Below are 13,585 nucleotides of genomic sequence, written 5' to 3' on the forward strand. Positions count from 1 at the left end.
TAATTGATTAAAGAGATTGTTGATCTTGTCATATTACCCATTGCTGATCATTGCATAAATATTCATAAGTGTGATATTCAGATATTGTTCATATTAATAAAAGTTTGATATATATATATATATATATATATATATATATTGTGCAATTCCTCAAATAAATCTTTTAATTTGCAAAACAAACCTATTTCTTGGTTCAGTGAGACCGGGGGGATTCAAAGAGAGGGGCCTTATATAAGGGTACATCATCCAGAATTAAAGGAACATTTGACATAAAAATATATAAATAAGGGTTTCCATTAGGCATCCCATACTAGACATTGACTTAGTTGGAGTGCTGGATTGAAATCACTTACAACAGCAACGATGTCCACACAATTTAAGGATTTTGAACATTATGGGCCTCATTACACGGATGGCGCTAAGGGATTACCGGCACCGGTAAGGGCACCGGTGCCGGTAATCCCTTAGCGCCATACTACGAGGTCCCTCAGCGGGTCCCGTCCTTAACGTGTGGCCAGACCACACGTTAAGGAAGGGACCCGCTGAGGGACTTGCGGGCAAATAACGGTACCGCTAATAGCGGTACCATTATTTGCTCCTTCCCCATTCCCATTGAGCCCTTTGGGGGCTCAAATGGCAATGGGGAAGGGCCTTGGTGAATGGGGAATTACCGCCACGCCAACCTTGGAATGGGGCGGTAATTCCCCCATTCACCAAGGCGGACTCGGTAAAATACCGGCGGCAACCATGGCGCGCCATGGTTACCGCCGTCCGTGTAATGAGGCCCTATGTAAGCTAAAATGTATATTGATAAATTGAATAAGTGAAACATTTTAAGTTACTCTGTCAGGGTTTGGGTGGGGGACGTGGGCTAATGGGGTAGTGGGGGCTGGGTGAAAGGGGAGAGGGGAGATGTTTATATGAACATTTTTAATAAAAATATATTTTTAAAAAAATCACTCACCATCATTTTGTTCACACTGAAGGCTCCTTCGTAGTATAGGCCAAACTGAGTAACTACTACACCGTTTCCTTGCCGAAGGTCGTCTTGCCACATTCCCATGTACTTCTCACCTCTGCACAGGCATTCCCAATGGAAACAAAAAACAGGCCTTCTGCGTTTATGGTCCACATTAAGTTCCACATGTTACTCTCTGCCCCTGGACCTTCATTAATTTCATATGGTCCGCAGAATCATATGCATGAACTACATCAATATCTTTCATATGAAATGGATAACTAATCATATGCACAGTACTACCCCAACTGGACGAGGTGGTCCTTCTGTACACTACAGCCATATCCCACAGCGCAACAGTTTAGAGATGCACAGTAATCAGCAGCATGACATTTGTTGTTCTTCTAGGAAATTAGGAATGCTTACAGTGCTCAACAGCATTGGCAGTCACGCAACATCTCCACCACTATGGAATCATTGCTAATTGATAGGTTGCTAATAATCTAAAGGCTTACATACTCAAGAGATCACACCAGCCTTTTCTTCTACGAAATCAGCTACCACCATCTTTTCTTTGTCTGATACAATTGATAAGTGTGCTCTCAGTGTATTCAACAGTATACATCTCATTTCACAAATTATCATTCCAAGAGGAAAGTGCTTAGTGAACGGACAACCAGATATTAAATAGCCCTTAGCTGCATTTTAATGCAGAACAATGAAAGGTTACTTACTGTGGTAACTCCAGGAACATGCACTTGTACCCCTGCTGCAGGAGAGGCCATACATATTTATAATTCTAAAATGCATGAAATGATCTGATGGGCAAGTAATACCTTAAAAGCCTGCTTTCTGGGAACAGGGTAATTGCAAGTTACATACATAATAAAAAGGACCTTTTATGGTGAAGCTGATACTTAGTTCTTGCTCTCCCTCGTTCACAACTGGCAGAACCAGTCTGCATGCAGGCAGGCATGAAAAAGGAATACAAAAAGTATGCCTCTTTAAGAGCTTTAACAGGGATCCTTCCATGTGACGTGTGCCAATATGTGCTGGGCCTGTCCCTTCATGTCCATCACAGACCACCACACACAGTTCCATACATATCCCCTATTTGATTAAGCATATGTTCAAAGTGGATAGCCTGAATGGGTATTGAGAAGGAGGCAGAGCAAGGACTGAAAGTACCGGAAACTGCAGAAAAGAAATGCTAGCAAACCTACTCTGATGTCCCTATTCTCCCCTACTGTCCCAAACTGGCTGGACGCAAACTACGATGCCCAAAAGCACTGTGATGAGGTACAACATAGAACAATCAGTTTTAAGTAAGAACATCCTGGTCAAAATATGCAGCTTTTCTTGAGGAATGTGAGAAAGTCAACTGCCTGGCTCTCCGGGTAGAGGGTGACGTGGCCATGGTGGCTGGGTAGCACTACTAGCTACACAATGTGTAGCCGAAGGGGCTCTGAAAGACGTAATGCCTGCCATACCCCAGCAGGAGCCAGACGTTTGAAAGGGAATCATCCCATTGAATCACCACCTGGCCCGAACCCCTTTAAAGCGACACAGGACATGAGCAGGTTCACAACCGACCTACAACTCTGTGGTCCTACTGTCTTCAGAGTCAACTCCCTGAAATTGTCACAGTCACCCACCTTCTGTGAGACATGGTGATAGGTTAAGCCCCTCCAAAAGAACAATGGAGTCGAAGAAACACCTGCCGCGCAGTGAACAGTGTGCTCGCTGCAAAGCAATAGCGTGTGTGGGAGGTTGTGCCACCAAAAGACTAATTTCATATTTCACTGAGCCAGCCTTGGACTGGCCTATAGCGCAATAGGCCTGTGGCCAAACCTAAAACTGGTAGGGCAGTATTTCTGGTCAAAGTGGGCCACTTTATTTTCCAATTTGGGCCAGTTTGATGAGTTAATTCACTCTGCAGCTAGTCGTTTTGACCAGGGTTGCTGAATAAATATTCTTTAAAATGCACAATTTGCATCACATTGAATAAAATAAACTCCCCCCTTGGTTACTATTCAAACAGTGTCACAAAAGGAATGAATAGCCATTTGCAACTGTGGGCCACTTTTTCATTGGTGCCTGGGAAAATGTTATGTCCCAGTCCGACCCTTCACCCAGCTACAATGGAGCACTGCTGCGTGCAGACCCGAACCAAGGAGCGCCAAACAGGCAGTACAGCTTCTGATGGACCATGAATATGGATCCAAGATGGCAGCAAGCCTTAATCAAGGCTCGATTCTGGGATGATACAACCGAAGGGGCAGAGAGCCCATAAACAAAAGCAATCCAACCATTCTGATTTACAATAAAATTTTGATCCACACCCGAGCACAGTTAAGCTATTGGGGGCTGGTCAACTTCCTATATAACCTGGGATCTGGAAGAGAGGTGTAGATATTTTTGGAAAGCGATAGAGCGCTTTATGGCCTTGCTGGTGTACAGAGGAGGAGGCGAAGTAGGAAGTGGAAGGCTGGGAATGGGAGGCCAGGCATAGGGCCAAGAAGAGTGTGGTGGAGAAAATGCAGGAGATGAAAAAGTGGAATGTTAAGATGAAATTCTAAAATAGCCCCTGTGGGGGGGGGATTTTTAGGCAGCCACCTTATTTATGGTAAACAGAGAAGACACTGGGATGTTAGCCAAAACCCAATCAATGAGCAGTCAAGGCTTAGTATCAAGAAAAGAATGAGAGTGGTCTAGGGCTGTAATTAGTCCACACAGAACACCACCAATAATTCAATTTAGTCAGTAAGTATATGAAAATACAACTATTTATTAGTTCTTTCTAAACACACAAAGCATAAAAATCACAGATAAGTATTGTACTCAAAAACCACACATCATATATGAGATACTACTCACCGTAATCGTATTTCTGATACTTGTACCCAGAGCAGGACGATTTGGCGCGGGCATTTCGGCGCCGGCCGATTTGGCGCAGCCGATTGGCCACAGAGCCCGTTTTGGCGCTGCCATTTCAGCTCGGCCCGTTCGCCGCGGGGATGTTCGGGCACCAGGATGTTTTGGCACGGGTATTGGCATGGGAGGAGAGCTCTCCCCTATACTATAGAGTGGCACAGCTCGATTCAGTGGAACTGTTTCATGGGTGCGCTGTATTACCTGCAACTGGAGAGCGCGTGTGCAGTCCTGAGGTTCGCTCTCATGGGATTGCCTATGCATCATTATTTCCCTCAATTATATCCAGTTTTGCTTGAGGTTTCCGTCTTGCGCCTGTTGGGGGATTGGGCTTAATAACTCCAGAACACTTAGAGGCGACTTGTATGTCTATTGTTTCAAAGATATTCTGGATGTCAGGCAGAACAATGTTCTTCTTCGCCCTCTTTCTTCTTTTATTTATTATTTCACGTCCACCTTGCCAAGATGGAATGGGAGAGCGATGCTCATGCTGGGCGGGACTTACTAAAAAGCACCTAATGTCATAAGGCAGAGCAGAGGTCTCTCGGGCTGCATGGAGTCTCGGCAGTAGATTGCACACGTTTCAGAGGATGTCTCTTGGGCTGGCTCGAATCTAAGGGGATATTGGCTATTTCACCCTCTATAAGTGACGTTTGACGTTCTATGGTAATACAACCATTATTAATGAGCGGGGTATTTTTATCTCTGTACATCTCCGCCTGTAAGACTATTTTTCTTACTCTTATACGGCTGAACCAGGTAAGCGCCAGCTGCTCATTAAGTACAGGGAACTAGAGCGATCGTTCTTTACTAAACTGGCTCCAGTGCTGAAAAAAATAAGAGCTCAACTAGTGCCCGATCCGAACAGAGGCCCGAGCAGTGCTAATGGCATCAGAGCCAAGTAGGGACCGCAGACCAACACCCAACTATACAATACCATGTGCAGGGTTTCTAACCTCGTACCGCCGCTATAACATCAGCTGTAATCTCACGTTACAATCCAACAACACGGCATACAGAAGGCACAGGCAGATTGCACGGCCGCTGCCGGTGCGACCCAGCGAACAGCACTTGAACAGGCACTTGCGCACCACTGCTGGGGTGAGGCAGAGTGTAACACCCATGAGCTGTGCCAAGTCTAACAGCAGAAATCGGAGGGCATTTGATGTTCAGATGCGGGCAGTTATGCCGCCACTCCCAGGCAGGTGTGCAGGAAGCTTGCACTGCATCTCTTCTCTCGGGGCCAGTGGAGCTTGCACTACTGGTGCTGCCTATGCCATAGATGCTTGCTCTACTAGTGCTGCTTATGCCAAAGAAGCTTGCACTACTGGTGCTGCCCATGCCATAGAAGCTTGCACTACTGCTACTGCCCATGCCATAGAAACGTGCACGCTGATGGGCCCTAGTCTGAGTGTGAAGATTGGCTGCTGCTCTCAGAAAAACTTGTGTAGAGGGAATCTTGCACTGCTGTGGACCATTTATATGTACACTGGTGCGGTGTAGAATGGGGCGTGTATGAGAGATAAGCTTGCACTGCAGCAACCCGTGCAGTACATGGGGTGTACGAGAGAGAAGCGTGCACTACAGCAATCCGTGTAATACAGGGGCTGCACGAGAGCGGGAAGCTTGCACTGCAGTAACCTGTGCAGTATATGGGGTGTACGAGAGACGCTTGTACTACAGCAACCCGTGCAGTACAGGGGGGTAGGAGAGAGCGGTGTGATCCTGGTGCACTTCCCACTGTGCCCCAAGCAGCACACCGCCGGGGCAGGGTGGGGTGCGGGGGTGGCGTGCTGGCTCTCGCAGCAGCAGCTCACGCATGCTCTGCTCCGGTCCCACATCCCACAATTCTTTTCAAATGCAACACCTTAACATTACCTGCCAACATGCTGCATTTGAAAAGAATTATGCTTTTGAATTTGGCGTGAGGGAGTTCAGACGTGGCTGCAATGTCAGCCACGTCCAAACGTCCCTTGTGCCAAATCGACGGCGCCAGAAAGGCTTCTGCGCCAAAATGGGCGCGCCAAACTGGCCCACGTAGAAACGGCAGTGCCGAAACGGGGTGTACCGCTTATACCTGCTTAGAAGTACATGCTATGCATAGGCCGACATCTAGTGGTAGTCGCAGAGTATTACATTTGTTGTTTTCGGAACTCGAAAAGGGACATTGACGGGGCGTGCCAGTAATACAATCCCTAGTGTGACGTCCACTGTACCCATGGTCCTTCACACTTCGAGGTCCCTCAGATCGTTTTGTTTCTGACATAAGGTAGCATGAAGTGTAGCGTGAGTACAGATGTAATGAACCAGATAGGGGTATATAGAGCCAGAAAACATCTATGCAGCATCTACTCAACAGGGGAGGGAGGCTGGGCGCATGTGAATCTTAGCAGATACAAGCATCAGAAATACGATTACGGTGAGTAATATATCCTTTCTGATGCTTGTGGATCTGCTTAGATCACATGCTATGCATAAATTAGCGAGCAGTGTCTGGAGAAGGTGGTGGGTTGCGAGAATGTACAGCAGCAAAAAGATGTTTTAGCACGATTGTTCCACCTGTGAATCTGCTTTGGAATGTGTGCCAAAGCAGTAGTGCTGAGCAAAAGTATGTATCGAGCTCCATATAGCTGCTTTGCAAATGGCATCCAGTGGGACGTTTGCAATAAAGGGCAAAGTAGCTCCTGTACTCCCTGGCAGAGTGAGCTCTTGGTGTGAAAGGCAGAGTTTTGTTTGATAGAGAGTACGAGAGCTGTATACATTTCACTATTCATTGAGAGATGGTGTTTTTTGAAACGTGATAATCTTCCATGCCAGGTGCTATGAAGACAAACAGTTGGTCTGTTTTTCGTGGCGGTTTTGTTTTGTTTACATAGTAAAGAACTGCCCTCCTTACATCTAGTGTATGGAGGTTTTTCTCAGCTGAGCTTGAAGGGTTTTGAAAGAAAGCGGATAGTTCAATGGACTGGTTAACATGGAACTTGGTTATGAACTTCGGTGAAAACCTAGGGTGTATTCTTAGTACCAACTTGTCTTTGTGGCTAACAAAGAAAGGGTCTTGCACTGAAAAAGCTACTAGTTCACTGACTCTTCTTATGGAGGTGATGGGCACCAGAAAAGATGTTTTATATGTTAGGTGTTTAAAGCTGGATTTATGCAAAGACTCAAAGGGAGGGACCTATGAGCTTTGCGAGTACCACATTTAGATCGCAGGGGGGTAAAGCCTTATGTTTAAACTCCTATGAATGCCTTAATGACCGGGACTTTCCACCAGGACACCTTTCTTGGAGAAGTGGTGTACACAGATAGCGCAGCTACGTGCACCTTAATGGAGTTGCATGCTAGACCAGAGTTTAATAAGTTAAGCATGTAATGAAGAATGTGTGATGGAGTACATTCGATCGGATTTACATCTTTAGACTCTCACCATATTACACATATTTTCCATTTGTTAAAGTAACAGTGTCTGGTGTTTAGTTTATGTGCCTCTTTGAGGATTTCCATACACCTTTGAGGTAGTTTTAGATGACCAAATTCTAGGACTTCAGGAGACAAGCTGCCACGTTCATAGATCAAGGATGTGGGTGTAATGTTCCCCCGTGTTGGGTTAGCATGTTGAAGGGGCACATCGCCAGTTTGCGCAGATGCAGAAACTAAGGTTGTCTCGCCCTCATAGGAGCAACCAGGATCAGAGTTACTGGTTCCTGATGCATCTTGTACATGATCCTACTCAGTAGCGGTGTTGGGGGAAAAGCGTAAGCAGATTTCCCTGACCAGCTCATCCACAGGGCGTTCCCCTTGGATCCGGGTTGGAGAAACCTGGATGCGAAGTCTGGGCATTGTGTGTTTTGGCTTGTGGCGAACAGGTCTAACGGAGGATAGCCCCAGAGGGAAAGATATTGTCTGCAATTTTTCTGTTGAGCTGCCACTCGTGCTTTTTGGCTAGAGGATCTCTGCTTAGTGAGTCTGCCAGAGAATTGAGTTTCCCTGTAACATGTTGTGACACTAGGAACATGTTCCGCTTGAGTGCCCACTTCCAAATATTTTGGGCTAGCCTGGTCAGACTTGGAGAGTGTGTGCCTCCCAGCTTGTTTATGTAAAACATGGCAGTGGAGCTCTCTGTGAGGACTTGTACCGTTTGGCCTGATAGATGCACTTGGAAAGCTTGCAGGGCTTTGAGCACTGCTAGTAGCTCTAAAAGGTTTATGTGATGTTGGGCCGTGATAGGGGTCCACAGGCCATGCGCTGTGTGGTGATGGTAATGGGCTCCCCACCCGGTGAGTGATGCATCTGTTGTGACAATCACTTGCACTGTAGGGTTGTGAAAAGGTTTTCCCTTCAACAGATTTTCCTTTGTCCACCAGAGTAGCACTTGAAATAGGGTTAGCGAAACAACCACTAGATAGTCCCACTGACCGCTTGCCTGAGACCACTGTTTCGCTAACCACTCTAGCATTGAGCGCATGCGCAAACCTGCGTGCAGAACCAGGTAAATGCATGAAGCCATCATCCCGAACAAGCGCATTGCTTTGCGTATGGTTATTTGGCAAACGACTAGATACTGAGGTATTTGCAGCAGTATGTTTTGCACTCTTTCGTTTGACGGAAAGACTAGCCCCTCCTCTGTCTTTATTATAGCTCCTACTAATTGTTTTTTGTTGTTGCTTGGAACAAGACTTTACCTTTTCTCGCTGATTGAGAATCCCAATTGGAATAAAATATTGATTGTTCTTTGGGTATTTTGCTTGCAAATATGAGGGGATTCCCCTGTTATTAGCTAGGGATTGATTCTCTGCGTAGGTGCGCTTCCACTACCGCTAGTACCAATACCCTTGGGGCGGAGGCTATGCCAAAGGGTAGGACCTTGAATTGTTAGTGTTGATTCGCTATCTTGAAGCAGAGGAATCTTCTGTGCGCTGGGAAAATTGAAATATGAAAGTATGCACCTTACATGTCCAAGGGTGCCATATAGTCCCAGTTTTAACAGTGGGATTACTTCCTGTAGCGTTGCCATGGGGAATGTTTGTGGCTCAAGATAGGTGTTCGCAGGGCGCAGGTCTAGGACAGAGCGCATTGTTAGACCTTTCTTCGGCACAAGGAGGTACATTGAATAAATACTCTTGTTTACCTGGTTTGCCGGGCCGATTTCTATGGTGTCCTTTAACAGCAGTGCCTTGACTTCTTCTAGTAGGATGCATTGCTCTTCCTGTGTAGTTTGCCTTTGTCTTGGCGGGTGGTTGGCTGGTGTGTGTATTAGCTCTATGGCATAGCCCCCTGCCAAAGTACCCACTTGTCCGCCATGATCCCTTTCCCATGCGTGGGCATAGTGAGAAATACGACCTCCTACTGGAGAGGCATGGGAGGGGACCTGTAGTGGGTGGTCATTTCTTAAGAGTAGTGGAGCCCCCTCTTGAGGAGGAGGTTCTGCCTCTACTTCTGGACTTTGTGTGGCCCCTTTCAAAGTTCTGTTGGAAGGACTGCTCCTGTGAGGAACCCCAAGACGAACTCTGCCGCCTTGGTTGTAGTAGGAGTACAGCTGGGACTTCTGTCCTCTATACCGGTGTGTAATTGACCCTCCTCTCTGCACAAAGGGTTTGTTTGGGAGTTGTCCCAGAGATTTGAGGGTGTTGGCACTCTTCAGCGCGACCTCTTTACCGAACAATGCGTTGGGTTCGATAGGCATGTTCAGAAGGGTGGCTTGGGTTTCCAACTTGAAACCCGATTGATGTAACCATGCATGGCATTTCATGAGGGAACCTTCTGCCACAATTTGCCCCGCATTGTTTGCTGCGTCCAAGTTATTTTTAAGAATGCAGCTTGCTAATCATCTCAATTCAGCAAGTGTTTGTAAGAGCCGTGACTTTACGGGTTCTGGTACCAAGTCTATTTGCTGTGAGATCTCGTCCCACTTGTGACAATTGTAACTGGACAGTAGCGTAGTGTAGTGTTGTTTGCTATCCTCACTTAATAGGCAGCCGAGGAAGCTACCTTCCTGCCAAAGGTGTACATCTTTTTGCTCTCCTTGTCAGGAGGGGCTTTGGCAGAGTCCAAAGGTGTCCCTGCTCTCTTCCTTGTGGTGGTGACTACTAGAGAGTCAGGCTTTAGCTGCCACCTAATGTACAATGAGTCTGATGGGGCTGGTCTAAAAAATATTCTATACGTGGGTTGAGTGCCCTTGTCAGAATGGGGGTAAGTAGAGAAAGCTGAATGCGCCTTTGGACAGATTGAAGCAGTGGGATGAACTGTGCTGCAGATCTCTTATCCCCAAGCATGTCCTCTACAAAGTCTTTAATCGACTTGATCTTCCTGCATGTCGATCTTAAAGTTTTCTGCATCTTTTAAAAGCAGGTCATTTTACTGCAGCTGGTTGTCCAACAGGGAATCAGCCACTGGTTGGTCGGTATGGTCTAGGGATTGGATGATGTATATAAATCATGGTCGTCATAGTATTGATCTGTGTCCCCCATGTCCCCTTGGTCTTCTGGGTCTGCTAAAGAGGCAGAGTCTTGGGAACCTTGAGTGTAGTAATAATATATGTCATCAGACACGTCTTGACAGTTGAAGGTATAGGTCTGTGTTGTGTCCAGGCGGGCTCTTTTGGCGTCAGGCTGCTTGGTAGCTGCTTCGCCTTGAGGCGGCCCTTGAAGGTTAGGAAGTTGATCTGGGTGTTGATCAAAGTAATTTACAAAACTAGACATTCTCCTCATGACCCTATCAAACAGTTCCGGGGTCCATTGGGAGGAGCTTGGCAGCACTGAGGGAACAGGTGCAGGCACAGGCTCTGGGGCAGGGGGCTGTTTGTGATGCATTGCCCCTGAAAGGGTGTCTTTAGGGGCAGAATAATTCCTATTCTTTGAACTTTGTGATTTTGAGGCTTGGGCTGTCGAGGATTTTGAGTTTTTCGACATCTTTGCCTTGAGCAGGGTGTGATAGACGTTTTTTAATTAAAACACTAATCTTTGAATTTTTTGCAGAGGACGTCGACGCGTCTATCGACGCATGGTCGCCGGCACACAAGGAATTTCCAGATTTGGTCACAGTGTTGGAAACTGATTTTGGCGTCTGTTTTGGGGGCCTGCCGTTTGGTGATCGCAACCGTGATGGGCCAGAGGACAGGGATTTCCAAACCGGGTGTCGTCTCTGTGGCAGAACCGCCGGCCTGCCTGTTGGAGAGGGGGGCTCGCACACAGAAATCCATCGGGTCCCGATCTCCCTTGTCGTCACTTAGGACGCGGACATCGCTGGAGGCTCCCTCGGCATCCATGGCGGCCCTCGCATGCATGGCGTGGTGGGACCAGCATTTAGTGTTGCCATCCTTTAAAGCTTTTGGCCTAATCAGTTTGCAGGACTTGAACTGTTTTATGTTGTGGTCCCTAGGGAGGCAAAGGTTACACACTCGGTGTGAATCCTTCCAGGGAAACTTCCTGTTACAGGAAGGACAGAATTTATAAAGGAGTATTTTCAATAGTCTGGAAAGATGGCAGCTTGGTCGAATACACGCAAGTATAGGGAAATATGCATTCTCTAAGTGAGATGGAATATGACCTCCCCCCACTCTCCCTACTGTACAGGGCTGAGGCCCGTTGGGGCCTAGGTAAGCCGCAGACAAAGTTTTTAGAGACGGGAGCCATTGTCGTCGACGAATGGTCCTGTACTTGAAGCCATCGCCAGAGATTTTACGGTGTACGGTCGTCGCAAAGACAGAAAGAAAGTCTAACTTTAAAGTAATGGCATCAGCCAGAAGAAGGAATTGCGCAATATGCATCCAACTACGATGGCGTAAATAAACAAACTGAGGAACCTCGATGCGTGAAGGACAATGGGTACAGTGGACATCACACTAGGGACGATGTCCCTTTCGATTTTCGAAAACAAAAAATGTAACACTCCACGGCTACCATTAGATGTCAGCCTATGCATAGCATGTGATCTAAGCCGATCCACAAGCCTCGGAATCTATATATATATATATATATATATATTTGTTTTTTTTTTCAGAAGAAAACAACAAGTCAATACCTTAATTAGGCTAACAAAGTCATATACACACACACACAAACACACAAATTCACCTTTACAGATAACACATACCAGGAGTCAACGGGTAAGTAATTATATGCCAGAAAAACTATTAGAGATAATAATCAGAACCCAGTTCGCTATGAAGTCCAGCCCTACAATGTATGGGGTCTTGTGCCCAAAAAGTCACAAGTTCCACTAAAGTTTCTCCAGGGGAGGAAGGATAGCTCAGGGGGCAACGTGTTTGTCTTGGAAGCAAGACAACGCAGAGTGACACAGGTTCGAATCCCAACCGCGCACTGAGAAATCACTTGCTAGTATTAAGTGCGTTATAAAGAACAATTATAATTAATTGTAACTGATGCTGTGAGTTGCAGTGGTGAATGAAAAGTTATTTAAAGTAAGGTAAGTAGATACTTAAAATAAGATAAGTACCCTACTCTATCCTGTTACGAAGTTAAGTCTTCGGACAGGATCCTTGCCCTAGGTTCGACGACAAACGACCAGGTCAGAGGGCATTTTAGGGACAAGGCCTTTCCACCCAATGTTACCGTATGGTAGACAAGGGGGGAGGGGTGTAAACAGGTGCTCACTTACTCCCCCGATTCTTACAGGTGACACTGCAGCTGTTCTGGAATTCACCAATATTATGTCCTTGGTTTGTGTAAGGGGAGCCTAGGAGTTGCGGTGCAGAAGTTACTTTTCACGTTTCACACCAGGCGGTTCAAAGCAACTTCTTGAAGAAGACCCCAAACGAACAAAAGATGCAGACCTCAGTGGTGCAAACCCTTCAGGACACCTCACAGGATTCCAGAAGGATGGTTCCAGTGGAGGTGACCGCGATCATGCAATGACAGGCGATCTTCCAGCACTGACCACAGAAGTAGCCCCAGTTCAGCTTTCCTTGTGATGAGAAGGCTGAAATTGCGACGAGAGGAAACTTATGGCATAAGCAAAAGATCATGCAAGTCCCAAGGCTCTGCTCAAAACGACAACGGCTTTAGCATGGTAGCCCAAAAAGAAGGTGGTCAGTCCACTGGTTGGTCTAGGGACACTTCTGAAGGCTTCCAGCGGGTAGAACCACAAGCAGTTGCCGAGGCACGATATTCCCATCGCTGCAAGGACCAATAGGGTCTTACGAGATGAGTCAGAGGAGCAGGGCTTCACTGGGCCAATCACTGGAGTCGATGGTGGTCAGCTGCATGGGTCATACATGGGTCGTCAGTGGGCGGATTCTCTTCATAAAAGTCTTGGTTCCAACAATAATCTATGGAATAGATGCAGGAGCCCTCCTTGAATCCAAGATTTAGGCTGGGAGTTATCCCAAACCCACCAATATTAAGTATCGGCAACAAATCAACAGCCCAGGCTTGTTCAAACCTGGACCACCACTGGCCATCAGATCCATCCAGCAACATACATGTGGACGCCTGAGTATGTGGACTTGGACCAGACAGTCCCAGCCCTTTCCTCTGGCTTACACACACAAAGGCCACATGCCTGCAAAAGCAGCAGCTTTCACCAGGAAAGGGGTTACCATACACAGCATTTCATGGCCTGAAAAGCTAGGGAGATAGGACAAAGTGTAAAGGAGCAGCATGGCAATCTTAGCAGCTACCCAGATTACCAGCAAGAGGGTCCCCAACAAAATCCACACCGCAAGAACAGAAGACTCAA

The 13,585-nt window shown here is 46.7% G+C and overlaps 1 protein-coding gene across 8 annotated transcripts in view; it reads right to left on the minus strand.

Annotated features, from left to right (window-relative positions):
* ALS2 (alsin Rho guanine nucleotide exchange factor ALS2) overlaps positions 1–13,585 on the minus strand; it is a 1,241,906-nt gene that overhangs the window by 396,688 nt on the left and 831,633 nt on the right. For all 8 annotated transcript variants that reach the window (XM_069615500.1, XM_069615498.1, XM_069615499.1 and 5 more), the window contains one exon: positions 965–1,076. In XM_069615500.1, coding sequence (XP_069471601.1) covers positions 965–1,076 — 112 coding nt within the window. The remainder of the gene's footprint in view (positions 1–964; positions 1,077–13,585) is intronic.

The sequence above is a fragment of the Ambystoma mexicanum genome, chromosome 9 (assembly GCF_040938575.1).
Source record: "Ambystoma mexicanum isolate Mex_15411 chromosome 9, UKY_AmexF1_1, whole genome shotgun sequence".
In the NCBI taxonomy this organism is placed as follows: Eukaryota; Metazoa; Chordata; class Amphibia; order Caudata; family Ambystomatidae; genus Ambystoma; species Ambystoma mexicanum.